Raw genomic sequence first — 27393 nt, 5'->3', positions numbered from 1 at the left:
CACCCCCGCAGCTGAGTAGACAAACCTCTCGGGCTGGTGAGTGCCAGTTGGCACCTATCCTCTGCGCGGGAATCTCTCCGCTTTGCCCTCCGCACCCCTGTGGCTGTGCTCTCCTCCACGGCTCCAAAGCTTCCCCCCTCCGCCACGCGCACTCTCCTCCCGCGAAGGGGCTTCCTAGTGTGTGGAAACCTCTCCTCCTTCACAGCTCCCTCCCACTGGTGCAGTTCCCGTCCCTATTCTTTTGTCTCTGTTTTTTCTTTTTTTCTTTTGCCCTACCCAGGTATGTGGGGAGTTTCTTGCCTTTTGGGAGGTCTGAGGTCTTCTGCCAGCATTCAGTAGGTGTTCTGTAGGAGTTGTTCCACGTGTAGATGTATTTCTGGTGTATCTGTGGGGAGGAAGGTGATCTCCGTGTCTTACTCTTCTGCCATCTTCCCCTCCCAGCTATCCGTTTTTTCTAGACTTTTCTTTCTTCAGCTCACAAAGGGGCCCCTGAGGATTAAGCAGAGGAACGTCAGGGTTTCTTCCAGGCCAGCTTCAGCCCTGGGATGTTCAGGGCAGACTCTCATTACAAACCTCAGTTTCTGAGGCTCCTGGCTTATGGCCATTTAGTATAGAAGGAGGCTCCTGGCTGGGGAAGGCTCAGACAAAAAGATGCAGGTTCTAATCTGTGGCAGTGGGCAGTGGGCGGGGGGGGGGGGGGGGGGGGGGTTGGTGGTGTCAGTGCAGGAAGAGGCATTCCCTGCCTTAGGCATTTAAACCATTGCCTTCTCTTCAGGATGGCTCACCTGCAAGATTCTGTGGGGTCCGCCTCCTGGCACCATGCTACAATTGCCGGATTTTGGGTCTGGAGCAACCCAGGTCTTCGTCCGGCATTTCCGGAGAGTGCTTTCTCTTCGGAGCACGTCTGGGGACTGGCTTCTCTGCTTCCACCTTGGCTGGCGTGGCCAAAGGAGCATCTTCCAAGGGGAAGAGAGGGAAGACATTCCAGTTTGGAAGAATAAAAGCAAAGACACACTCTTCGCTACCTTGTCCTGCCCCAAATATAAATTCATAGCACCTTCACATTTTTACAACTATGGACTTAAAAAGACCAAGAGGGTAAGGGGCCTACCCAGTGTTACACAGGTAGTGGAGAGGTGTTCTGTTCAATGATTAGGTTCATGTTGGGGCTCCGGATTTACAGCTGATAGGAATGTGAGGACAAGCTCATGCCATTTCAAACATTTCCAAGTGATACTGAGAGAGATGTTAAAGGTGCAAAACAAGGGTGCTGAATGACCTCACAAAGTGGGAATGGTGGGCCCATTTTAACATGAAATTGAAAAGAAATTCATGACAAAAGGACATCATAGAAAATGACAACATAATCATAACACTCCCCTCTCCCGTGGAAGTAAAATTCATTAGAATCCTCTCTCTCTCTACCATGAAAGGATGAGATAAAGCCTCAGCAGCAGCCCCCGTGAAAAACATGGTCAACAGGGTGAAGAGGTGTTACTAAGACCATATGGTGCGACTCAGAGAAGCAAAGAGACAACTCTGCCCTTAGCCTGATGAGGCCCACAGGAAGGAACATTTGTGGCAACCTTGGATAGTGTGGCAATGAGAGAGAACCTTCTTTAGGAGGGGACTCCCTGCTGCCGACCTTGAAAGAGCAAATATGGGACATTCGTTTACTGTGGCTCTTGCAGAGGCGATGTGCCCAGAGGTTGGGCCACCCTGCTTGACAATCAAAGCACCTTGTATTCCTGTGCTGCTTGAAAGCTCCAATCGCCGGATTTTGGGTCTGGGGCAACCCAGGTCTTCGTCCAACCATTCCAGAGAGTGCTTTCTCTTCGGAGCACGTCTGGGGACTGGCTTCTCTGCGTCTACCTTAGCTGGCGTGGCCAAAGGAACATCCCCGTAGAGCCGGTAGCCACCAACCAGGCAGTATGTCTCCCCGTGCCAGCCCAACTGCGTTTCTCCACACCCGCGGTACAGGACATGGTAGTGACCAGGTGTAGGACGAGAAACGGGAGGCACTGCTGCTGCAAAGAAAATCAGAACTGATCAGTCACTTCTGCTGTGCACAGTCTCCTGCCAGAATTTCCCTCTCTCATGTCTCTCCCAGTTTCTGGCTGAAGACCTTTTAATCTACTTGACGTCCAAAACACAGCCTTGGCCCATCATCTCTATGAGTCCCTAGAGAAGGGACACTGGCTGCAAAAGCAATCCCTAGAGCCTAGGGCTGCAGCAGATGAGGAAGTCTCTTCACCGTTCCCAGGGAAAACAGTAGAACCCGAAAGTAATTGCAATCATGATCCTCTCCATCTCTCCCTTCCGCAACAGAGAAAACATTTCTTGCAGTCTGTCACTTCTGAGGCTTTCATGGAAGTGTCTTTCAAGTTTTGGAAAAAAATAATCTAATATAAATTTGTTAAGAACCCTGCCCACCTTGGCAACCCCTCTTGGCCCCATTTATACTGCCTATTTCAACCACACTGAATTCTAGCTGTCTAATACTTTTATGTCGATTAGAACAAGGACAAATACTGAGGCAGAGTGATCAGGAGACTCAGAACCGGGTTCTGGGTACCAAGTCTAGCCTCCTGGGACACCATCTCCTCAGCCCTCCATTCTCATTAGCACTTCATCACCCCCCCCCCTTCGTTCTTACGGTCTTCCCATCAATATGGCAACACCCTCTCCCCTAGTACTCAGCAACTCAGTAAGGGATGTGTCTGAGGGGACCGATATAGATGTCTCCATGATAGCAAAGTGGTGCCTGGGTTTGGAGGTGCGGTTCAAGAGTGGTCCGGTTCCTCAAACCGCTCCATTTACAATTTGCCAACAAAAATGCACTTGTCTTTTGTTAATAGGCCAATCAGGAAAGGGTCTGAATGGAAGCATCCTGTAGCCCAAAGGGTAAGGCTACATTTATAAAGCTCAGAACCGTCCTGCACACTTGTCCAGGGATGACCTTTCACTTGTCCTCAGCAGTGAGAACTGTGCGTCCCTGAAGGCGTCCCAGGTCACCGGTATTACTTACATCTGGGAAAGTGCTCAGCTGTACGTAGTTGGCAACCCCCACAGGAACATGTGCCAGCCAGGTGAGGTTGTGTGTGTATCATACCTCCTGTAGAGTTGCCCTGTCTGGGTGTACCTGCTGCACTGCCCACCCAGGGAACAGAGCACAGGTTAGAGTACACATACACTATCCGGTCACACATTCTCACACAGACAGCCAAAAAGATTGGTATCTGGTGGAGAACTGGTAGAGAAGTTTCTCTGAGTGCAGCCCGTTTGCACAGTTATGCTGCCATGGAAACTCTGAGAATGCCTGTGAGGGCATCACTACCCAGTGAGGTCATATATGGAACCTTTGACCTGAGGGGCAGGCTTGAGGAGGAGGGGCAGTTTTGTGGAGGAGAACAGGGTAGAGGCAAAGGTACTCTGCCTCACCCCTCACCCCTGGGCCTCCCCACCCATGCCCTAGTGTAGTAGACACCCCACGTGGGGTGTGCCAGTGGGCTGGCACAGCCGCAGGGGCCACAGGAGGGCAAGAGAGACCCATATCCTGAGTTTGGCTTGAGAGACAAGATTAACGTAAGAGACAGCTAGTTTGTATGGCACTGACCCTAAGAGGCAGAGATTTGTGTGGCCTGGGGAATCAGGGAAGGCTCCTTGGCAGTCGGCCTGAAGGACAAGTGAGATTTGGACCCATGCGCAAGAGAGGGAAGACATTCCACTTTGGAAGAATAAAGGAAAAGACACACTCTTCTCGACCTTGTCGTGCCCCAAATATAAATTCATAGCACCCTCACATTTTTACAACTGAGGACTTAAAAAAACCAAGAGGTTAAGGGGCCTACCCAGTGTTACACATGTAGTGTGTACTGTAATTGTATGCTTAGGTTCTCTCTCCCTTAGAACACTAAAAGCATTTTAAGGACAGAGACCATGTGTCTTTTGTTATCCCTCTATTTCCAGCACCTAGCATTATGGCACATAATATTTGTTAAATTTATTTGTTGTCTTAGGGAAGGTGAACTGGAGATCTGAAGAATCAGGAAGCCTTACTTCTCATTTACATACCTTTTTATAATTCTTGCGGTTCTTTGATATGGCAGTCCCTGGAAACTAATACACCCAGGTACAACTTTTTAAAACTTTTTATTTGGAGATAATAATAGACTCACAGGAAGTTGTAAAAATAATACAGAGAGGTCCCACATATCCTTCACCCATTTTCCCCCAATGGTTACCAGATGCTTTCAGACCAAAGAATAGAAAAAATTAGAATATGAGATGTTTTAAATTCTTGCATTTGTACTTTTTTAAGTGGTTTATTTTTCAACTTTTCTGTCTTGTTTCTAATTTAAAAGACTATGAGATATATCCCCTCTTTTTTTGGATTTCCTTCCCATTTAGGTCACCACAGAGCATTGAGTAGAGTTCCTTGAGCTATATACAGTAGGTTCTCATTAGTTATCTATTTTATACCTAGTAGCAATAGTGTATATATGTCGATCCCAATCTCCCAATTCATCCCACCTCCCCCACTTCCTCCCTTGGTGTCAATACGTTTGTCCTCTACATCTGTGTCTCTATTTCTGCTTTGCAAATAAGATCATCTATACCATTTTTCTAGATTCCACATATAAACATTAATATATGATATCTGTTTTTCTCTTTCTGACTTACTTCACTCTTTATGACAGTCTCTGGCTCCATCCACGTCTCTACAAATGACCCAATTTCATTCCTTTTTATGGCTGAATAACATTCCATTGTATATATATACCACATCTTTTTTATCCATTCCTCTGTCCATGGACATTATATGTATACATATAGCTGATTCACTTTGCTGTACAGTAGAAATTAACACAACACTGTAAAGCAACTATACTCCAATAAAAATTAATTTTTTAAAAAATTAGAAAAATAAATAAATAAAAAGAACTTACAGGAATAAAAGGCATTGAAGTTAAAAAAACAAGCAAAACAAAAAAACAGACTATGAGAGATTTCAAGCATGCCATTTCAAGCTACCATGTCCCTAAAATAGCACATGCAGATATAAATAACCTTTATTCTCAGTAAATGGAAAATATGACTTAATATGATTCTACAGAATTTTGAATAGATGAATTCAACATATAGGTGTGAGCCTTGTTTTTTAGCCTAATTTGCATAATTATTCTCATGTTTTTTGTTTCTCATTTAGTTGATGTAGTTTAGCATCAGTATTCTTTAGGTTTCCTGTCATCAGCCATTCATTATGGGCATTAATTAAACACTGTACATATCACTAAGAATACATATTTTTTAAGCTGTATAATGGTGAAACTATCATGAAAGCTAAAGTTTGAGGTTGTGATAAAAAATTGAAGCCAGATATTTAGAAGGTCTGCAATAAAAAGAATCTTAGCATTTAAATGAGTTTAGAAGCACTGAAATACAGGAATCAGCAGATCAATATTATACTATCTATCTCGAAAAGAAATGAAAGAAGGTGTGTGGAAAAACAGCACTCTCATTTGTCTGCAGAAAAAGAAAGCTGGAACAACCTCAGTGAAGGTCAATTCAACAATACAAACCAAAATTACAAATGAACATAACTCTTTTGTCCAGCAGTTCAGCTTCTAGGGCATATATATGGATACACTTACACATGTATGAAATGACATATGTAATGATTACTTATTGCAGCATAATTTGTAACAGTAAATATGTGGAAACCAGCTAAGTGTCCACCAATGAGGGGTAAATTATGGCATATCCATCATTTAAAAAAAAAAAGTTGAGAAAGCTTTTTATGCATTTGTATGGAAAGATATCTGAAATAGATTACTAAGTGAAAGACAAGCAAGGTGAACAGGTATATACTGTAATACTAATTAAATAAAAGTAAGAGACATAATATACACCCACATGTATTATTTATTTTGTATTTAAACCTATTAACCTTTTATTGAAGTGTAACATATATATATATACAGAAAAGTGCACATTGTGTAACCTCAAAGAATTTTCATAACTGAACATACCCATGCAACTGGCACCAAGAGTCTAGGTCCTAGATCAAGAAACAGAACATTTCTATCACCCCAGAGGCCTCATCCTGTCCCTTCTAGTCACTATGACCACTCTACAAGAGTAGACATTACCCTGATTTCTAAAAGCATAGGCTAGTTTTGCTTGTTTTTGTACTTAATAGGAATTGACTCATAAAATGTATACTCTTCTGTGTCTAGCTTTTTCATTCAGTATTGTATTTGTGCAATTCATCAATATTGCACACTGCTCAATATCATTGCTGTTTAGTATCCCACTGTGTAAAAAAATGGGCCACAAATCATTTACCCATTCCACTATTTATGGATATTTGGGTAATTTCCAGTTTGAAGCTATTATAAATAGCACTACTATGAAGTTTCTAGTATATGCATATGCATGTCCACATACCTAGGCAAGGAATTGCTGAGGATCTGCATATCTGCAATTTTAATAGTACTGCCATACAGTTTGCAAAATTGATTGTACCAATTGACACTCCCACCAGCAATGTGCAAGAGCTCCAATTGTTACAAAACCTCACCCACACTTGCTATATTCTGTCTTTTTAATTTTAATTATTCTTGTATTTGTGTAGTGATATTGCACTGTGGTTTTAACTTGCAGTTCTCTAATGACTGATGAGGTCGAGCACCTTTTCACATGCATTTACTATTTGCTATTTAGATATACCCTTGTGTGAAGTATCTAGGTGTTTTGCCTAATTTTCTATTGAATTATCTGTCTGTTACACTTTTAAATTTTGAACCGTGTGAATACTAATTTTTAAAAATTTTAAAGTAATGTAATTAAAATATACATAAATTTTATAGTGCTCTATGCTGCATGTTCTCTCCTTCGAGATTTATAATATACTAGTATTTCAGAAGCTCTAAAAAGTCTTAAAATTTTCACCACAGAACAGTCGGAGAAACGCTGTTTCCATTCTTGTCTAATTTTTAGCTTTCATGGAATTAATAATTGCTTCCTTTTTCTACTTGCTTATATTTTTAAGTTCTCTCTCGAATTTTATCACGTATTTCATTAGATCTATCAAACATCTATCAATATAACTACCCAAATAGTCAAAATTAGTAATCTAAATAAATTCAATTACACTAACCAGTCTTTCTGCTTGGAGTCTGCCATCTTCCTTCTCTGGTGAAAACGACTGCTCTCTAATTCTGCCACATATCTTTCACCCTGGAATTTCCCGTCACATTCTCCTGGTCCTTTTTTCTGGATCCCACATCTTTCTCTTTCTTGTCTTGCTCTCATGTTTCGTTGGAGCACATCCTCTAGTAACTTTCCCTTAAAAAAAAAAAAAAAGGTGGACGGATGGATGGAAAATAAATGTTTTCATCCTTGTATATGTGAAAATGTTTTTATTCTACTCTTACTCTTGATGGATAGTTTGACTATAGGATTCTAGGTTGGAAGTTATTGTCTTACAAAACTTGAAATTTCACTGTAGTGTTTTAGCATAAAAGTGTTATTGTTGAGAAACCCAATGCCATTCTAATTCTCATCCGTTTATTCCTGCTCCTTCCATCTGAAAACTTTTAGAATCTTCTCTTTATTCTTAGTGTTCTGATCTTTTTAATGGTGTGCTTTAACATAGGTCCTTTTTCAGTCACTGTGGGTAGCTGGTGGGTCCTTTAAATATGAACATCTTTGTCTTTTGGTCCTGGAAGAAATTCTTGAATTATTATTTTGATCATTTCCTCCCTTCTTAATTTTTGTTCTCTTTCTCTAGAATTCTGTTTGTAAACTGACTGGATGAATGAATGAATGAATGGGAAAAGTTTTCTGAGCACTCTTTGTAGCAAAAAGCTTATTAAGGAATGAACCACAGATTATCAGACCATATCTTTAATGCTAAGTATTTCATTTTAAATTATCAAATTTTAAAACACACTCTTTCATTACAGCTTCCATTTATTGTAAAATGTAACACTGCTACTCTCATTTCAGGCAATACAAAAATACAGGAAGCACTGATTTTCTGTAGGCAGAAATCCCTGATTGAAGTCAGGCATTCCCTATTACTTTTGCTTTAGAATTCATTAAATGCCTAGCATGGACTTGGTATTGTGTATAGTATTTGCACCACACTTTGCAAAATAGCCATTTCAGGTGTAGAAAAGTGTTTGTTTAAGGTAAAAAGATCTTTGCAGTCTTTTTTGGTTGGCATTAAACACCGCATTCTTCCCAGATCTACAAGAAAGAAATGTTTGCAGTCTTACCTGGAATCAAGGGAGGGACTCTCTCACGGTTACTTTTCAATCTCTGTCTGTAATTATGGACGTCAGGAGAGAAAAAAAAAAAGTCAGAAAAATAGGTCCCTAGTAGAGAAGCACTCAACAGGAACTAAACATCTGAACGTTTAGACAGGATTAAACTCTGACAGGGCTTATCAGCCACCCCCACATGACTGAAGTAGTTGGAAGTGAGGTTAGACTGGAGTCCAGGTAAGCAAGTGAATCTACACCCCTACCTGACTCACCGGGCTGAGAAGCGCGGAGCCCTAGTAAGTCACCACCGCACGTCCTCAAAGGGCTTTCCGCGCAGGAAATGGCAGCTGCCACACCCACCCCGCTACCTCTGTCTGGTGTTTGGCGACTCCCGGAAGACGCGCCGATGGGACCAGGGGAGATTCCTCCTGGGTGGGAGGGTCCGCTGACTGAGTGTGAAGCTGCGGAGAGGAAATTTCCCCACAAGAAAACCTTTCCAACCTTGTGGGTTGCGGGGAGAGAAGACAAATTGAGCGCCCCTGGCTCACTTCCCCACTCCCAAGCCCCCGCCCGAGCCCCGCCGGTGTGGCACACGTCGTCTGGTCGCCACAAGGCGGAGATCTCGGGCCTGAGGCCGAGGCCGGAGCCTTGCTGGGAGGATCGCGGGCCAGTGGCTCATCCCCGCCTCGGCATCCGCCGCTGACGTCGCGTGAGAAGTCTGGGGAGGGAGGAGCTCCGAAAGGCGGGCTCGGGTGGCTGGCAGCGCCTGGGAGGGCCAGGTCGGAGAGAGGAAGCTCCTCCCCTGTGCGCCCCGCCGCCGCAGAGTTGACCAGTCTCTAGAAGAGAAGAGTCCGCTCCGGCTCCGGATAAGCAGCGGCTTGGCGTGCGCTGCGCGGAGAATGGACGGCCTCGTGACCTCATGTCCGGCAGGCTGTAGTGCCTGCCGAGCCGGCTCGCGCAGGGGGTGGAGCCGCGGGAGCGGCGGGCACTTCCGGAATCGATCGGCTGCTTGAGTGCCCGCGCCACCCGCTACCATGAACGAGGAGGCCATCTGCAGCGTCCTGCCCACCATCCCGTACCACAAGCTCGCCGACTTGCGCTACCTGAGCCGCGGCGCGTCCGGCACCGTGTCTTCTGCCCGCCACGCAGACTGGCGCGTTCGGGTGGCCGTGAAACACCTGCACATTCACAGCCCGCTGCTCGACAGGTAGGGCGCCCTGGCGGCTCCACCGCGGAGCCCCGAAATCTGCGTTCCCCACCCCACTGGCTCTAACCCCCGGCAAGCGGGCTCTGAAGCCCAAGCGACGGTGACCACTTGGGATCGGCCGCACACCTCGTCACCTCTAGGCAGCCGTTCAACGCTTGGGCTAACATGGTGGGGAGAGCAGGCTTCTCTGGAGATGCAGCAATCACGTTTCTTTTCACTGCCCTCTCCTTTTTTTCTTACTCCTGGGCCTCCTTTCTCCAGACACCAAAAATCAGCAATCACAGCCCAACTCTAAACGTCCTCTTTATTGAAGTTGGGTTCTGTTTGCTTTGTTTTTCCCTTTTTTTTTTTTTCTTTTTTGAAGTCGAATTCTAGGGCTGCACTGCCCAATAGGTAGCTCTTAGCCATAGGTGGCTATTAACTTTTTTAAAAAGTGGCTATTAGAAAATTTCAAATTGTATATGTGGTTCACATTATATTTTTATTGAACAGCACTGCTGTAGAGTCTGGGACGTTTTGGTTTGGGCTTTTTGTTGTTTTTGGTTTACACATGTAGGCATGAAAGTTTAGATATCAAACTCAATTTAGTTTCTCCTCTTACCGTCACAGGGAAGGAAGCCTGTCTCTAGAGGAAACTTGTATTATTTTTGCTAACAATAAACTGAAATCAGAAAGCTGTTAAATGACCCAAACTTTTGAATGTCTCTCCCATCCTGGACCAAGTTTAGTGCAATGTCCAGATTTCAAGGGAAGGCTAGATTAGTTCCTGTTTCCAGAAAAACCTTTCAACCGTATATATTAATCAGTGAGTCTAGTCACTAGTCTTGTGTATTTTCCTTCCAATAGGAATTTAACTAGGCCCTGCATTCAATTCTTAGTGAGTTAACATCCATGACTGCAACATTCTCCTCTCCTCCCCCTATATCTAAAGTGAAAATACATCATGCTAGATGCCTGATTAGCTAGAGGCTGTCAGTATCCAACAGCAGATAAATTCCTCAGCTTCAGCCCTGCTAATGGTATTGACTTTCATCTGCCTGTGGCTTTTACTTGCTCTCTTGCTATCAGGCTTGGATGGGCTAGATCTCACAGTAAGTTTGAGACACCTCTAGAAATTGTTCCCGCTTCTTGTGTACCATAATCCTGATTTAGTGATATACAGGGTATATTTACCCTGGGTCTTGAATTCTGTGGAGCAATTACTGGGAAATTATGTGTATGTAGTCAACTTTGAAGGGTGGTGGTTGATTAGAGAGGGTAGATGTATTTTAGAATCAACTATTAAAATATGTGGAAATCTAGCACTGATGGACTCCTTAGGTATTTTAAAGGAGATTGATCCTCCCATTTTGGATGCTGCTTCTCAAGATTTTAATTCATCTAAGTTTTGTGCCATTTGGGGCCAAGAAATGAAGGGAGTTCCCTCTCGTGCTCATTAACAATTTCATAATCTAAAATTCTTCACTAAATCGGGTGGGAAATTAATTCTGCCGTCAAAGACGCCATAAGGACCAGTGCAACACTCTGGCATTACTGCATCACATTTTTTCTTCCACTTGTTTCCTAGAATGTTAACATTAGCTGTATTTATGTAGTCTGAGCATAGGACTGGGCTCTGCAGTTGACTCACAGGGTGTCTTATGTCCTCACTTATGAAGTGGGAATAACAGATACATGTACTTCTTGGGCTCTGGTGTGGATAATGTTTGCATTGTTCTTTGAGATCACAAAAGAAAACTAAGTTTATGTGCTGTAACATGTTCTTATTTTAGTGATTGGTGAATTATTCTCTGTAACCTGACTTCTGCCCATGAGAGGACCTTCCCCAGCAATCTCCCAACGCCTTATGAATAGGTGAGTCTGATAGGTTGTTCAAATACCTTGTGTAAACAGTGTAACTGTTTTGTAACTGAAATTTGTTATGGGTAATTTTGGTAATATGTCTGTAAAAGCTGTTTTACATTTTTATTTTTTTAATATAAAAACCTAGTTTTAAACTGTGTTGGCTTTTTCTGTTTTCCCACTCATTCTTCCTGAAATCTGACTTCAAGAATTTTCCTTCTCTGATTAAGCAGTGAATGGAAAAAACAAAGGCTTTAGCGTCCCACAATTGCAATTCAAATCTGACTCCAAATCTGCCACTTATTGTTGGCATGACCAATAGAAATTATTAATTTATGTGAGCCTTCGTGCTCTCATATATAAAGTAGGGGTAATGAAACCAACTGTAGTAAAGTGGCCAACAAATAATAGGATCACAAGAGAAGGAAGAATGCATCATACTCTTCATGGGAGGGGGAATTAGTACATTAAGTATCAATAAGATATCCCCTAGCATGCCCTCTCTATAATTCTTTCTCAGAGTATCCAGGAACCTTCCCAGCAAAGGTGCTACTCAATAACTGTCTTGTTGACCTACATTTCATGAGGCAAATACAGACCTGTTTCAGCTTAGGAAATATAAATTTAATTAAAGCAGGTCTCACAAACTGGTAAAATGGGTTGCCTCACAGTTGGGATATTAAGTGGCTGAAGAGCAGGGAGAAGAAGAGAAACTCTTTTATGCATTCTTGTAATTCTTGAATTTTGAAACATGTAAGTATATTACCTCTTCAAAACATAGATGACTAAGATGTTTTTGCTTTATTTTGCTTATTGTTTGTTTTTAAAGGAGGCTTCATAGTCTGGTCTGGAATGTCTGTTGCTTTTCTTATTTCGGCAGCCATTCATCAAGAGTTTGGGTGGTTTAAGCACCAACTAATCATCACTGTTTACCTAATAAGCTTCTCCTAGAGACAGTTCTCTTTCTATTACTGCTGCTACCAATACCAAATCGTCCATGGAAAAAAATTGGTGACAAATGCAGTTCACTTCATATATATGTACACACACACATACGTATACACACACATACATACACACACATATACACATATATATATGTATATACCTCCCTTAGTCAATCAGGTCAATCAGTCAGCCACCAGAGCCTGGGTATTCTATTCAGCTAGTGTTTTTCTTTCTATTTACACTGCAACCTTTATAGTTTCAGACTCTCATTGCTTCACATCTTAACTAGTATTATAATCTTCTAATACCCGGCTTTCAAACTCTACCTCCTTCTGCTGATCCTACACCTTGCTGCCAAGTTAATCATCCTAAAAGTTTGTTCCACTCCTGTCGCTCCTGTGCTCAATAACCTGTAGTCACAACTCAGTGACTACCAAATCAAGTGTAAATGCTCTCACCTGGCTTTAAGGCTCTGAGATGAGGCCCTACCCTACCCTATTCACCTTCACTCCCTTTACACACGCTGTTACACATCCTGATTCATATTAAACAATTTGTCATTTTCCAGATATAGCCTGTACTTTAACTTCCTTGAGTTCATTTGATACACATCTATTAGACAAATTCTGTGTGCCAGGTACTGTTCCAGATCCTGGGGAGACACAGATGAAAAAGAAAGGCAAAATCTCTCCCATCTTGGGGAGGGACCACATATCTTGGATGCCCTTTTTCCAGTGGTTGAAATTCTATCCATCCTTAAGGTACTGTTGACATCTCTCTCTAAAGGCTGTAGCAACTCCCTTAGCCCAGATTTACTAGTTCTCTGAGCTCCCTATATTTATTTATTTATTTGCGTGCTTATTTACTTGTTTTTGATGGCGCTTATCATATTCTGCCTTATATTTTAAGTATTTGGTTTTCTTTTTTTGCTTTTCTTATTTTTTAACTTTATTGAGGAATAATTGACAAATATAATCATATATATTTAAAGTGCAAAACATGATTATTTGCTATACATATACATCATCATGGAATAATTACCAATATCAATATAATTAACACATCCAAAGACATACAAGTGACCAATAGGTATATGAAAAGGTGCTCAACATCACTAATCATTGGAGAAGTGTAAATCAAGACCACAGTGAGTACTTATTTTTCTTAAAAAGATTTCTGGACAGTTTGAGGTCACAGACTATGTGTTTTGTTTTTTGGTTTTTTTAAACTTACTAGTCTCCATAATGCTGAGCACAGTTCTTTATTCATAATAAATGTTCAATATTTATTTGTTTTATGAATGAAAAATCAAATGAACCTGGGATCCAGAGTTAGCCCAGGGATCCATTCTAAGCATTTACCTGTTCTCAGTGTCCTTTTCCTGTGTTCCAGTATATAATTTCTAAGCATTATTGACCCTTATGCAACTATTATCATCTAGTCATTAAAATCTACAACATTTAAGTGTTTTAATATTCAGGATATTTAGAAAATTTTTACATGGTATGCAACCATAAAATTTAATATAATAGTCTAATCAAATTTGATCATTTTAATACAACATAAACTTAATGTAATTAGTTCAAGCACCTATCATTCTAATATAGACTTTATAAACTTAAACATGGTATTCTTTCCCTTTCCTGAGAAGAGTACAATAATAATCTGTATGTAGCACTTTTTTCTGTCAGTGGCTTATACAGGTATTTTGGTCTCTAAACAGACCTATGGAATATATAGGGTAGATATTATCCCAACTTTAAACACGAAGAAACTAAGAGAAGCTGCATAATTTACATGAGGTCAAAAGCTAATGAATGAAAAAATCCAGGATTAATTAATATTTATGGGCTTGATAATTGTGTATTTTTCCTTACTTTGAAATAATTATACGTTTTCTTTCTTTAGTGAAAGAAATGATGTCTTAAGAGAAGCTGAAATTTTACACAAAGCTAGATTTAGTTACAGTCTTCCAATTTTGGGAGTTTGCAATGAGCCTGAATTTTGGGGAATAGTTACTGAATACATGCCAAATGGGTCATTAAATGAACTCCTACATAGGGTAAGTATTATACATTTTCAGTCATTATAATTCTGTTATTCAACCTATATAGTACTTTCGTTTTACAAATGATCAGATTATTTAGGGATATATAGATGAATCAAAATAAGAATAATGAAAAACTTCACCATTTATGGCTTCTTTTGTGTTGTTAAAACTACTGTGGGGCTTCCCTGGTGGCACAGTGGTTGAGAGTCCGCCTGCGGATGCAGGGGACATGGGTTCGTGCCCCGGTCCGGGAGGATCCCACATGCCGCGGAGCGGCTGAGCCCGTGAGCCATGGCCGCTGAGCCTGCGCGTCTGGAGCCTGTGCTCCGCAACGGGAGAGGCCGCAACGGTGAAAGGCCCGGGTACCGCAAAAAAAAAAACCAAAAAAACCAAAAAACTGTGGAGTCAGACCCTGCATTCTAAGTGACCTAGATTATTTTGCTTAGGTTACTCTTCCTGAGGTTTACATTGAATTCGAATATCCACATGTATGTATATGTAAGAGAGGAACAGGAGAGAGAAAAGATAAACTCTGCACACCATACAATTTATTGTTAGTTTAAGCCAGATTTCATTTTATGTTAAAGACAATGTAGGGTTCAAATTAAATGTTAATAATACCAGTTCATAAAGTTCTGAATTAATAGACCAAATAAATCTGAGTATCAAATACATGAGCTTTTCCAATAATAGACAATGGCATGAGCCATGTACCTTTTTCCCAAGGTATCAGTTATCTGGCTTTAATTGTGAAGCCCATCAGTAAACAAATATGGCCCGGTTGTGGGGGGTGTCCTCATTCTCAAAATATGTGTATCCATCTATTGTTGTTTGCTTGCTCTCATATTACTAAGATTATCTCTAGCCTGCAGTTTCTGTCAAGAAATATTTTTAAAGAACTCGGTCTCTTTTGTGAGGGGTGCTTTAGTTAAAACTGAGTAGTAACATAATCTGTAAAATCTAGTCACTGAACACTCCTAAATTCTGATACATCACAGTGATCTATAAGCAAACAAGAGAGAATGGGTGCCACTGTCACCACTCATGGAGTGACTTCCTCTTTATTTCGGGATACAACACATTCTGTTTGTGACAGGACCATCTGAAACAAAGGCAGAGTAAAGTAACTAGTGTCAGTGTATAAGATTTGTGTAACCAACACAGCAAGTAAGATACAAATACTAATTAAACACAGTTTCCTTTTGTTAAATGAGTATAAGCATAAATTCTACTGTTGTCTTCCCATACCCTAGCACCACAGTAGATGCTCTGGTACCCAAATTTGGAGCCCATTAGAAATTCTAGAGCCTCCTACAGGGGGATTGCTGACTCCTGGAAGGAATCATAAAATACATAGTGAGCTCTCATCTACCTTCCTCTCCATGATCAAAAGCTTCCATATAGCACTATACTGCAGAGAGGCCTTGTTACTTCTTTAAACTATATAATTTTCAGAAAAAGTTACCTTTTTAAAGATTAAAAGATTCAGTTACTCAAGGGGATGGGAATCTGTGTATACAAGAGGAAGTAATGTTGAACATTTGTGTTTTGTGTTTCTTTTGGTGTCCTGTATTATTAGGTCAGGATTTATCTTGAAGCACGTTCCCCCAACCTCACAAAAGATTGATGAAAGAAATCAAAATACTATGTAAAGACAAGTATTTTGAGCCACTCCCCTGCCAAGTTAGTTAATCAATGAACTATAAGCTGACCCATCTGCAGAAAAAAAATTCTTAAGAACAGTTTTGAGCTCAGTGGAAGCATACTTTTTCATATTATTTAGTAAAATGTACCCAGTGGCATGGTCCCTGTTGATTCATAGTTGGATATTCCCAAATTATCTAATTTTTCTGAGTATGTTCATTCTCCTGGGAAGCTGTATTAACTTCTATGTTCAGAAAACATTTAAGAAAGTTCAGATGACTGTCACTTGTAAGTACCAGGAAATAGAAAACATTACATTTTTAATGTTTCTATGTTATATATACTTAGAAATGAAGATGATTTTTGTCTCCTTCACAAAAGCAAAACTCCCAAATGCTAATTTTTCAAGCTGAAATGCAAGTAAATATATGATTTAAAAATATGAAGTATTAATGCTTAGTAAGTAAATGTATTATGGTCATAATTTTAATTGATGCAGTGGTTATCATCGTAATCAAGTATGGTTTTATATTAATAGGAAATTTAAAATATAAATTTTGAATAGAAACAAATTGTGTGTGTGTGTGTGTGTGTGTGTGTGTGTGTGTGTGTGTGTGTGTGTGTGTGTACACATTCATGGGCACAAGTTATTTGATAAGAAGCCATAGAATGGGAAGATGGGTGTGAGTATAAATACATGTCTGGGTATTATACAGATAAAAAATAATTTAAAACTGTCTCAACTGAAGAAAGACCCCATACCATGTAGTTGCATTACCAGTATAAACTAAAAGGAAATATCAGTACTGTAAAGTCATTATTTTCTCTAATAATTGAGGAAAGTAAGATACAAGGATGTTAAATAACGTCAAATTGATAATATAACAAAATGAGTATTTTTTGCCCTGAATTTAGTTATACCAGATATTTAGTTTAATACTATATTTCCTCATGGAATATTTCATTTTCTAAGTGGAAATAAATTTGGCCACTGATTTTAGTTTTGTTTCTTTCCACATATATGAGGAAAAATGAATATCCTGATGTTCCTTGGCCATTAAGATTTCGTATTCTGCATGAAATTGCACTAGGTGTAAATTACCTGCACAATATGAATCCTCCTCTACTTCATCATGACCTGAAGACTCAGAATATCTTATTGGATAATGAATTTCACGTTAAGGTAGTTACTTTTTTTAAAAAAAAAGCTTATCTGCATCCTTGTGTTTAATAGTTTTAAAGACTTTTTAGTTATTTCTTCTATCTTACCAATTTAATATCTGCCTTTTCCATAGCCCCTAATTCAGTGCCACTTCTTCCTGCTGCAGTGAGTTAGTTATTCCTAGACTACAGACATTGGTAAAATTATGGTTCAAAATACAGTCATTCTGTTCTTAATTTAAATTGTCGATTATACCTTTGTTAACTTTTCATTTTGAAATTATTGTAGATTCATAGATGGTTGCAAAGATAATACAAAGGAGTCCCATGTACCCTTCACCCAATTTCTGCCAGTGGTTACATCACATATAATTATAGTACTATTTCAGGACCAGGAATTTGGCATTGGTACAATGCATGTATATAGTTCTGTATCACTTTATCATGTGTAAATTTGTGTAACCACCACAGCAATCAAGATATAGCACTACTCTGTCACAAGAAAGATATCACTTATGCTACCCCTTTATAGTCATACCTTCTCCCCTCCATCATACCTAACTACTGTCAACCACTAACCTGTCTTCCATCTCTATAATTTTGTCATTTCGAGAATACTATATGAATGGAATCATACAGTGTGTGATATTGTGAGACTGCTTTGTTCACTTAGCATAATACCTTTGAGATCCATTTAAGTTGTTGCTTGTGTCAACAGTTGGTTCCTTTTTCATTGGTGAATAGTATTCCATGGTATGGGTGTACAAAAGTTGTTTAACCATTCAGCTGTTGAGAGATATTTTGGTTATTTTTAGTCTTTGGCAATTACAATAAAGCTCCTATGAACAGTCCTGTGCAACTTTTTGAACAAACGTAAGTTTTCATTCCTCCTAGGTGAATGCCCAAGAGTGTAACTGCTTGGTCATATGGTAAGCATATGTTTAGCTTTTTAAGAAACTACCTAGCTCCTTTCCACAGTGGCTGTACCGTCGTATATTCCACCAGCAATGTATGAAAGACCCAGCTTTTCTGCACCCTCACCAGCATTTGGTATTATCATAGTTTTTTATTCTAGCATTCTAATAGATGTATAGTGATATAGCACCATGGTCTTAATTTTCATTTTCCTATAATGTTGAATATTGTTATTTATTTATTTGCCATCTCTATATCCTTTTCAGTGAAACATCTCTTCATATCTTAAGACCATTTTCTACTTGGATTCTTTGCTTTTATACTATTGGGTTTTAAGAGTTCTGTATATTTTTTAGATATAAGTCCTTAATCAGATATGTAGTTTGCAAAAATTTTCTGCCAATCCAAAGTTTGTTCTTTTCATCCTTTTAACAGGGTCTTTCACAGAGCAAAAGTTGTAATCTATTTCTTTTATGATCATGCTTTTGCTGTCATGTCTAAGCACTCTTCACGAAGCCACAGGTATTGCAGATTTACTTCTATGTTATCTTCTAAAAGTTCCATAGATTTATGTTTTACATTTAAATCTGTGATCTGTTTTGAATTAATTTTTTGCATAAAGCATAAGATTTAGATACCTAAAGGCACCAGAGCAGTAGTGATTTCAGTTACCCTATATGTAACTGATGACAGCAAATAAAAGGTAGTTGCTGAGAAATTAATACTAAATGTAACTCACTTTATTTTTACATAGTATTTTGCTACACTTCAAATAATATACATAATTGAAGATTATTATAAGTATCCAAAAATGTTCAAATAAGTAATAAGGAAGTTGGAACAATAGAAAAATAAATATAAAAAGTGTGAGAAAAGTTAAGTGAAAAAATAAACCTTTATTGAAGGCACTCCCTCTGCCTAGAATAAAATGGAAGGAAAAGGAAGAGAGAAGCAAGCTGCTGCCTCAATACTACTTAAAAAAAAGAGACAAATCTATTCATCAGTTATAGAACCATACAGGTAGAAGTGACCTATTCTAGTCCCCTAATCAGCTGGTCCTCTGAATCCTCACTACAACAATCCCTCATCTCCCAAGGCAGTTACCCTGTGACAAGAGAGTGTTTAAGCTCCGTAACTGAATGACTGTGACTTTTTTTTATACGATCAGTCAAAACTCCTTCTCTGTTGCTTCCACTCATCGGTCCTAGTGATAAAGTGAGTTCAAAGTCCAATTTTATTTCCACCTGACAGTGCTTCTGAGATTTGAAGTTAGCTATAATCCCCTTACTTCTCACATACACTTTTCCCTTATACACATCTTTAGTTTCTTCAGCCAATTTCCTTATTACATAGGTTTTAATCCCAGGTGCTATCTAGATGCATCTGTGTTTAAATCTCTCTTAAATTTTGATCCTCAAAACTAATCCAAATACCCATATACACCTAACACAAGGTGTGGCCAACACATTAGTGAGGTCAAACAAACCAAAATGTCAGAGTTTGGAGCAGAGAAAGGTTTATTGCAGGGCCAAGCAAGGAGAAGAGGTAGCTCATGCTGAAAAAACCCTAACTACCCAAAGGGTTTCAGCAAAGCATTTTTAAAGGCAAGGTGAGGAAGGGACACACCTTGGGTATGTGGTCAGCTCTTGCACAAATTCTCTGATTGGTTGATGGTGGTCAATCCTTAGGTGCTAGAAGGTCTGGGGATTACATGCCCATGATCATCAAGTAGTTAATTTCTTCCATTTGTTGGTGGTTTTAGCATCTGAAAAACTCAGGAAATATGCATCAGATACTATTATCTAGGTACTTTAGAGAGGAGCTAAAGCAGTAGATATGTGGGGGGAGGTCTGTCCCAGGAAGGCCTCATAGGGTCCTGGTCAGTTACACCCTTGATGTGGTGTGATAAATGTAGAATCGTCCTTAAATACTTTACTTCGTATTCATAGTTCCTTACTAATTCGTCTTTTGGGGGGCAGTCCTATAACAACATTCAAGTTGGGCTCAGTGTCAACAAAAAACACTGAGAGGTTTTCTTTCTTTCTTTTTTTTTAATGTATTGTTACTTAAGTCATGTCTCCTTGTCATGTACTTCACAGGATATTTTCATCAAAGTTTATCTTGTTAGATTTGGGTGATAACTTCAGCTCTTAAGACCTTTTTGAATGTTTTTTCTGTAGTCCAAGGATTTTTAACTTTGTCCTCCAGCTTTGTGTCATCTTCAAATTTAATTAGCTGCTTTTTTGTATCTTCAAGTCATGATTAACTATTAAGCAGTACAGAGCTCAAATCGGAGCTACACAACATGGTCTGAAAACCTCCTTTTAGGTCAATATCAATCCTTTTATTAATTAGGGCTTTTGGAGAATAAGCATTCATTTTGTTTGGAATACTCCTAAAAGAGCTGTTATACAGCCCATATTTCTCCATTTTTTTCCATTAGAATATTACAAAAGTCCTTGCTTGACTGCTTTCCCAGGTGTCCTTGTTACCAAGTCCAAGTTCATACTGCTCACTGCAGGACAGGGCCAGTAAATCAACAGACGAGGTGTTGGGGCAAGGAATAGCAACTTTATTCAGAAAGCCGGTAGACCAAGAAGGTGGTGGACTAGTGTCCCAAAGAACCACCTTACCCCAGCTAGAATTCAGACTAAAAGGGGAGAGGATGTGGTTGGTTGTTGCAAATTTCTTGGACTCCTTTGTTCTTGCAGCAGTCCATGTAGGTCAGATCTTGATGTTCCTGTAAACGTCCAACAAGGCAAATGTAATTGTCTGTTCTGTAACTTTTTATCTCTGTATGATTAGAAAAGTGTTATACCCTTAAAGGTCAGAGCCTTGAGAATGGGCTGTCTTGTATATTTCAGGCTATAGGCAACATTCTTAACTTGTAGCAAAAGCAATAGAATACGAAGGTTACAGTAAAAGAAACAGATCCAATATGGAGTCAGATTTATTCTTCCTTGTTACATACTCATGACTTACTCCCTTTCCTTTTCTTCCTCATTATCAGAGTGGCTTTCCCTGACAACCCGCCTAGTTCCTCTGTATCCTCATACCTTGATTAATGCTTCTCCATAGTATTTTTCACCATCTTACAAAACATTTTTTATTAATATGTTTATTGACCGTCTTCCCCAATTATAATATAATAAGCTTCACAAAGACTAAAATGTAGTCTGTTTTATTCACTGCCACCTGCTTAGCATATGCCGTATAGAAGCATTCAATAAGTAGTTGTTGAATGAACAAATGAATGAATTCCAGATCTTCTATATATACCCGATAGGTCTGATAATTTAATAGTCAAGGATATTATTAAAGTACCTCAGACTGTTTTATAATATACAAACTGTTTTAACGTTTACTCTTTGACAGTAGTCCTACTGACAAAAAAGGAAATGAAGTCTGTCATTCCTTTATTAAGTATTTGTGGAGCAACAGTGTTGTGCTAGACATCCCAAGTACTTGGGATATGTCGCATGAGGTCTGAAATTGATCACTGGGCTAATATAATTTTTCATTAGTTCTTTCTGGCTCTTTTATCAATTACTCATAAAGTAACCCTTTCATTAAATTTTTAAACCTGGGATTAAGGGTAGTCTCTGCCAATATATAGATTTGCAAAATCAATATTATTTTCCCTTTTTAAAAATCAGAATGACATTTGCTTTTCTCGTATCCTGTAATACCTCTCCATCACCATGGAGGTATTTGCGAGTATTCTAACTAAACCTGAAATATATGTAAAATGACCTGAGATTTGTCCTTTATAAACTTTTCAACCTCCTTGGACTTTATTTTCTTCATGTCAGTCCAGAAACTATTCTTGATACAGAAAACAGAAGCAAAGTAATAGGTGATGATGATCCCTACTTTCTCTTTTTCATTGATCAGTAGGGTAGCCGTGGTCTTTCTTTGAAATAAATAGAATTTAAAATAGTTTGGCTTTGTGTGTTTTTTTTAAACTTTTATTAGCTTTAACACATACAAAACTGTGACCTTTCTAATACTATTCTTATAAATTATGATACTCTTTTATATGCATCCTGTGTGTCTCTACTTTTTATTTTATAAATGTCCCTTAAAAGTCAAAGTTTACCAGTGACTCATGAAAAAGTAACAGTTACCTGATCTACCTATCTTCTTGGAAGGGCCTTTAAATGAAGTGCAAAAAATCTTTTAAAATACTTAATGAAATTAAATGGAAACACACCTTGCTACAGTTTTTTGAAGTAAATTTTTATACTGGAATGCTAACCAGAAACATAGTATCTAAAAGAAAAATATACTACCAATTAAGATCAACCAGGACTTTTCTACTTTAAAAAGAATACATTCAATTTGTTTATCTGCTGGTCAGTATCAATTAGTGCACCTTAAATACAAATGAACCTGTGGTAGGCTTATTTGAAATAAATGTTTATATGTACCATGTTTGATTTCTTAGCTATTCTGTCCATCATGTGTGGAACTTCTAAGAATACTTAAAGTTATTCCTCATAGCTTCTTACTGATAACTTTATAAATTTACAGACATGGATAGTACTATATAAATGAAAATAGCTATTCTGGTAGGGTAATAAGACTATGGATGATTTTTATGAATAGTGTGTTTTAATTTCCTCTAGTATTTTAATCTTTTTTTAAATTGAAGTATAGTTGATTTACAATATTATGTTAGTTTCAGGTGTACAGCAAAGTGATTCAGTTTTATATATTTTTCAGATTATTTTCCTTTATAGGTTATTTTGAGATACTAAATATAGTTTCCTGTGCTAATACAGTAAATTCTTGTTGCTTTCATCATCTTTTTTAGCTAAAAAGAACCTTTACCTTTGAAATGCATGTTAAGATCTTGTATAGAATAGAAAAGTTCCTATCCTCTGTCTTCATTGCTGAATGATACCAGGACCCTCAAGAAATCATGGAACTTGTATTCCTCTCATCATATTCTTCACTTTTTTTTCTTCTCTGGAAGATCCAGATTTAATGAATCGTGTCTTTGGTATATGGTGTTTGCAATAGAGAAGGGGGACAAATATGGTTCCATGTGAAAGCCAAACTAAATTAGCTGATAAAGGGAATTCTGATTAAGTTTTCTAGGTGAGATTTAAGAACATAGATGAAGACCTTAGGTGAAGTGAAAGGAGCACATAAGGAAGCAAGCTCAGAATACATTTTCTCCAGCACTGTATTCAAACCAGTATTTAGCCCAGTAGTTTGCAATTTGTGGGTCAGGTATAAGATGGACCACATCCCAGTTTTTGTTTTTGTTTTTTAACATTTCCCACTGTGGCACAGAAGTAAACTTTGCTTCTCATAGTAATGCTTATTATCCTAGCAGATGTGCAGCTGGAGTACTTTTTTTGCTTTTAGAGAATGAGTGGGAGGAATAAGAGTTTGTAGTGGCAAGTAGAAGTAAGTAGGATATACGGTTCCCCAGAGTCTTAATACCACCTCAAAGTGTATTAAAGGCCCTGAAACTATGTACTGTGCTTATTAGTATTGTATGAATGAGAGCAATCTTTAGAGGCTTATTCCCATGTACAAAACATTAATAATACTAACACACAGGGGTCATTTACTATGTGTCAGATACTGTTCTGAGTGCTTCACTTAGAATAACTAGTTTAATATCCTCAGTACAACCCTGTGTTATGTTATTATCCCCAGTTTAAAGATGGGTAATCTGAGGCACAGAGAAATTAGAAAACTTGTCCAAGGTTGCACAGCTAATTAAGGGGTAGAAGTGGAATGTAAATCTAAGTAATCAAGGCTCTAGAACCCATGTTCCAGAACACATATTATATTGCCTTTAGAAATCAATCCAGCTTATCTTCATGTAGTGGCACCATGTTTCCTCTTGGTCTTTTCTAATTATTTTTCTTAGACTTACCCTTTTATTATGATACTGTATGAAGGATTCATATCGGCTACCCCCTCCCTTTTTGGAGTGGGGCCATAATTTTTTTTAATCTCAAATTCATCTAAACACTAAATAACTTATTTCTTCTCTTAAAGCTAGTGAACATTTTAAGAGTTAAATGTTTGAACCACAAATGGTGTGCTGGATAGAGCTCATTCCACTCTGTTGACTCCTAAATTGTGCCGTGTGAAGGTCTAAGTGATTTAAATTAAATGTCTTCAGAGTTTTCCTATACTCTTTTGTTCACTAAATATTGTTTCTGTTCTTACATTTTTGTCTCCCTTTTAAAAAAAAACATTGGAACGTTTTAGATACTTAGTTATAAGATATTGTGTATTGATAGTATCTGCACAAAATTTACAAGTGAAGTAAAACTGTAAAGGACATATCAAAAGTACAGAATGTTTGTCAGTGATAATGCTTTAGGCACTCCTTGTCATGGACATAAATATGTTTTATATGCTAATTATACTATTGTTAACAGATATTCTTTTAGTGGTAGGCATAAATCATATAATAATGAGTTACACTATATTGGAATTTTACTTATTTCAAACTTTAAGGATACTATTTTTAGCACATTATAAATAAGAACATAGAAACCTGAGTTGTAAACAATACCCAGTGACAATCGTATTAGATATGACTAGTTTAGCAGTTTTGTGAGGTATAGGAAATTTTGAAAGCACATGATATAAAGCTACTTGTCACAAAAAGTGAAGTGTATATACTCATTCAGAATAAAAGGCAAAAATACTCCTGTTTAAGTTTTCAAAACTTAGTCTCTTTTAAAATTTGTAATATTATGCTGAACTTCAAGTCAGTTTATATTGCTTTTAGAGTTGTTGGGTTCAGCACTATGGAATCCAATTTGTTAAGAAACTAATAGACTATTATAGAAATAAAATATTAATATATGTAGCATTTACTCTGGTCTCATGTCTAAATATAATAAATATAAACAAAAACAATTCTTGAACTTTTTTAAAGAGAAAATTTAAAAATTCAATTACTCTTTTCCCTTCCAGATTGCAGATCTTGGCTTATCAAAATGGCGCATGATGTCCCTCTCACAATCACGAAGTAGTAAATCTGCACCAGAAGGAGGGACAATTATCTATATGCCACCTGAAAACTATGAACCTGGACAAAAATCAAGGGCTACTATATCAAGCATGATATATACAGGTACAGCATGTTACTTTTGCTCAGAGTTAACCTTGTCTAAAAAACAAGATTAATCAATCCGAATTTTGAAGCTACATTTTAAAAGTATGATTTTTATGCTTCTCTCATAAGTGTGGTGAAAATAGAGACAGTGGTTAATGTTTTTCATATTAAAGATGCCTTGCTTTGGGAGTTCCCTGGTGGCCTAGTGGTTAGGATCCCGGTTTTCACTGCCGTGGCCCAGGTTCAGTCCCTGGTCAGGGAACTGAGATCCCACAAGCTGTGTGGTGCAGCCAAAAAAAAAAATTAAAAATTAAAAATGTGAAAATAAAGATGCCTTACTTTTTTTTAAAATATTTATTTACTTATTTATTTTGTTGCAGCAGTGGGCTCCTTAGTTGCGGCACATGGGCTCCTGGGTTGCAGCATGCAGGCTCCTTAGTTGCAGAATGCATGTGGGATCTGGTTCTCTGACCAGGGATCAAACTCGGACCCCCTGCATTGGGAGCATGGAGTCTTAACCACTGCGCCACCAGGGAAGTCCTGATGCCTCGCCTTAAGCTACTTTGACATCCTTAAAAATTATTAAAGCATATCTTGTTGTCCTATCAATTTATAATATTCAAGGGTTTTTATCATATGTGACCTTGATAGGTGGAGGGAAACAGTGCAGTTAACATTTAACACTACCAAAAGAGACAGTACTTACACCAGAAAAAGAGTCAATAGAATAGGGCTACATGAGACAGCCTTTTTTATTGCTCTTTATTTTGTGTGAATAATAGAATCATGTAATTAAAGGGCATAGCTTATCTAGGTGTTAAAGAATCATCCACAAGTTATCCTTGCCTATAACTTCAAGTTCTTATTACAGTAATTTCCTAATTTTTCAAATTGAATTAATTCCCTTTCAAAACAAAACTGTATATGAATATTCATCATCTTGGTTCTATATAGTGATTCTTTAAGCAGCATTTCACTACATTATTACTTTAAAAAATGGTATCTCACAGTCAGCTTTTAAAATCAGTACCATTTTAGTTTATTATAAATAGTTTATAAAGTACTATATGTATATTTTTATCTTAAACAGCTATGCAGTTATCACATGGGAAGTCTTATGTAGAAAACAGCCTTTTGAAGGTAAGTGTACTTTGACTTCCTTATTCTAGGTGACATCATATTGGTAAGTCATACTCAGAACTATCTGAATAAAGATCACTTATTTTAAATCTGCCTAACAGTCATTTTGTGGAAAACACACTAGAAAAACAACAATTTGTCATTGTGAATCCACTGTATGATGGAAAGTACTGGATTAAGGATCAGAAAAATGTGTAGATTCTTCTTGTTCTGATAGTAATTAACTCTATTATAAGCCACTAAATCTCTTAAGTCCTCATTTTTTTATCTGCAAAATAAGAATTTTGAATTCTTATTTCTAAGATTCATTCCAGCTATAAAATCATTTGTATGAAAATTTAACTAGTGCTTCTTCTAAAGACCAGCAAATACTGAAGAATACTTTAAAAATTTTCTGATAATATTGTCTCTTTCTTTATTTTGAGGTTCATTTAGGTCAGTTTGCTGTGTAACAACCTCAGAATCTCAGTAGTTTACAAACTAAACATTTATTTTTCATTCACATTGGGTTATTAGTTGCTGTGGCCCTTCTTGGCTCTGCTAGGTTCTGCTCAGCTCTGCTGAGCTCTGTTTTACTCTGCTCTCTTCATACTCCATTGGCCAAATCAAATCACATGGCCAAGCCCAGAATTAAAGAGGTGAAGATATAAACTCCTCCCACGAGAGGCAGCAAGTCTGGCAATAGCTGGGATCTAAATATTCCTTTGACAGAAAGGGAAGTAATGAATTATTCCTAAGATTTTAAGATTCCCTCATGTTCATTTGGTTGGCTTTAGAATGTATTTAATATATTAAATCATAATATATTTCTAATGAATGAAATATATTTGTTTTGACAGAAGTCACCAATCCTTTGCAGATTATGTATAGTGTGTCACAAGGACATCGACCTGACACTAATGAAGAAAGTTTGCCATTTGATATACCTCATCGAGCACTTATGATCTCTCTAATAGAAAGTGGATGGGCACAAAATCCAGATGAAAGACCATCTTTCTTAAGTTAGTGTACAGTTTTAATCTGGGCCTTTTGAATTACAAAAATAACAAATACGCTGTAAATAAAATATTCCTTGAACAACTACGAAAGTTAGCTGACAAGCTCAAAGTTTTTTTTT

The 27393-nt window shown here is 38.1% G+C and overlaps 1 protein-coding gene and 1 pseudogene across 2 annotated transcripts; one reads left to right on the top strand and one right to left on the bottom strand.

Annotated features, from left to right (window-relative positions):
* Positions 1–143: 143 nt before the first annotated feature.
* Positions 144–9309, bottom strand: LOC307176367 (uncharacterized protein; the record flags this gene model as incomplete). Its single annotated transcript, XM_079902405.1, has 6 exons — positions 144–489; positions 786–956; positions 1740–2027; positions 8286–8332; positions 8642–8812; positions 8921–9309. 5 exons carry the CDS (start codon positions 9307–9309, stop codon positions 823–825), a joined length of 1029 nt encoding a protein of 342 aa, XP_079758531.1. The 3' UTR covers positions 144–489; positions 786–822.
* On the top strand, positions 8961–27393 carry LOC307176366 (receptor-interacting serine/threonine-protein kinase 2-like; annotated as a pseudogene). Its single transcript has 6 exons — positions 8961–9480; positions 14179–14352; positions 16955–17147; positions 24995–25154; positions 26227–26276; positions 27116–27393. The product of its transcript is annotated as a receptor-interacting serine/threonine-protein kinase 2-like (transcript).

Source organism: Stenella coeruleoalba, assembly GCF_951394435.1.
Source record: "Stenella coeruleoalba genome assembly, chromosome: 17".
NCBI lineage: Eukaryota > Metazoa > Chordata > Mammalia > Artiodactyla > Delphinidae > Stenella > Stenella coeruleoalba.
Note: the sequence above shows the minus strand (reverse complement) of the source record. Positions and strands in the feature narration are given on the sequence as shown.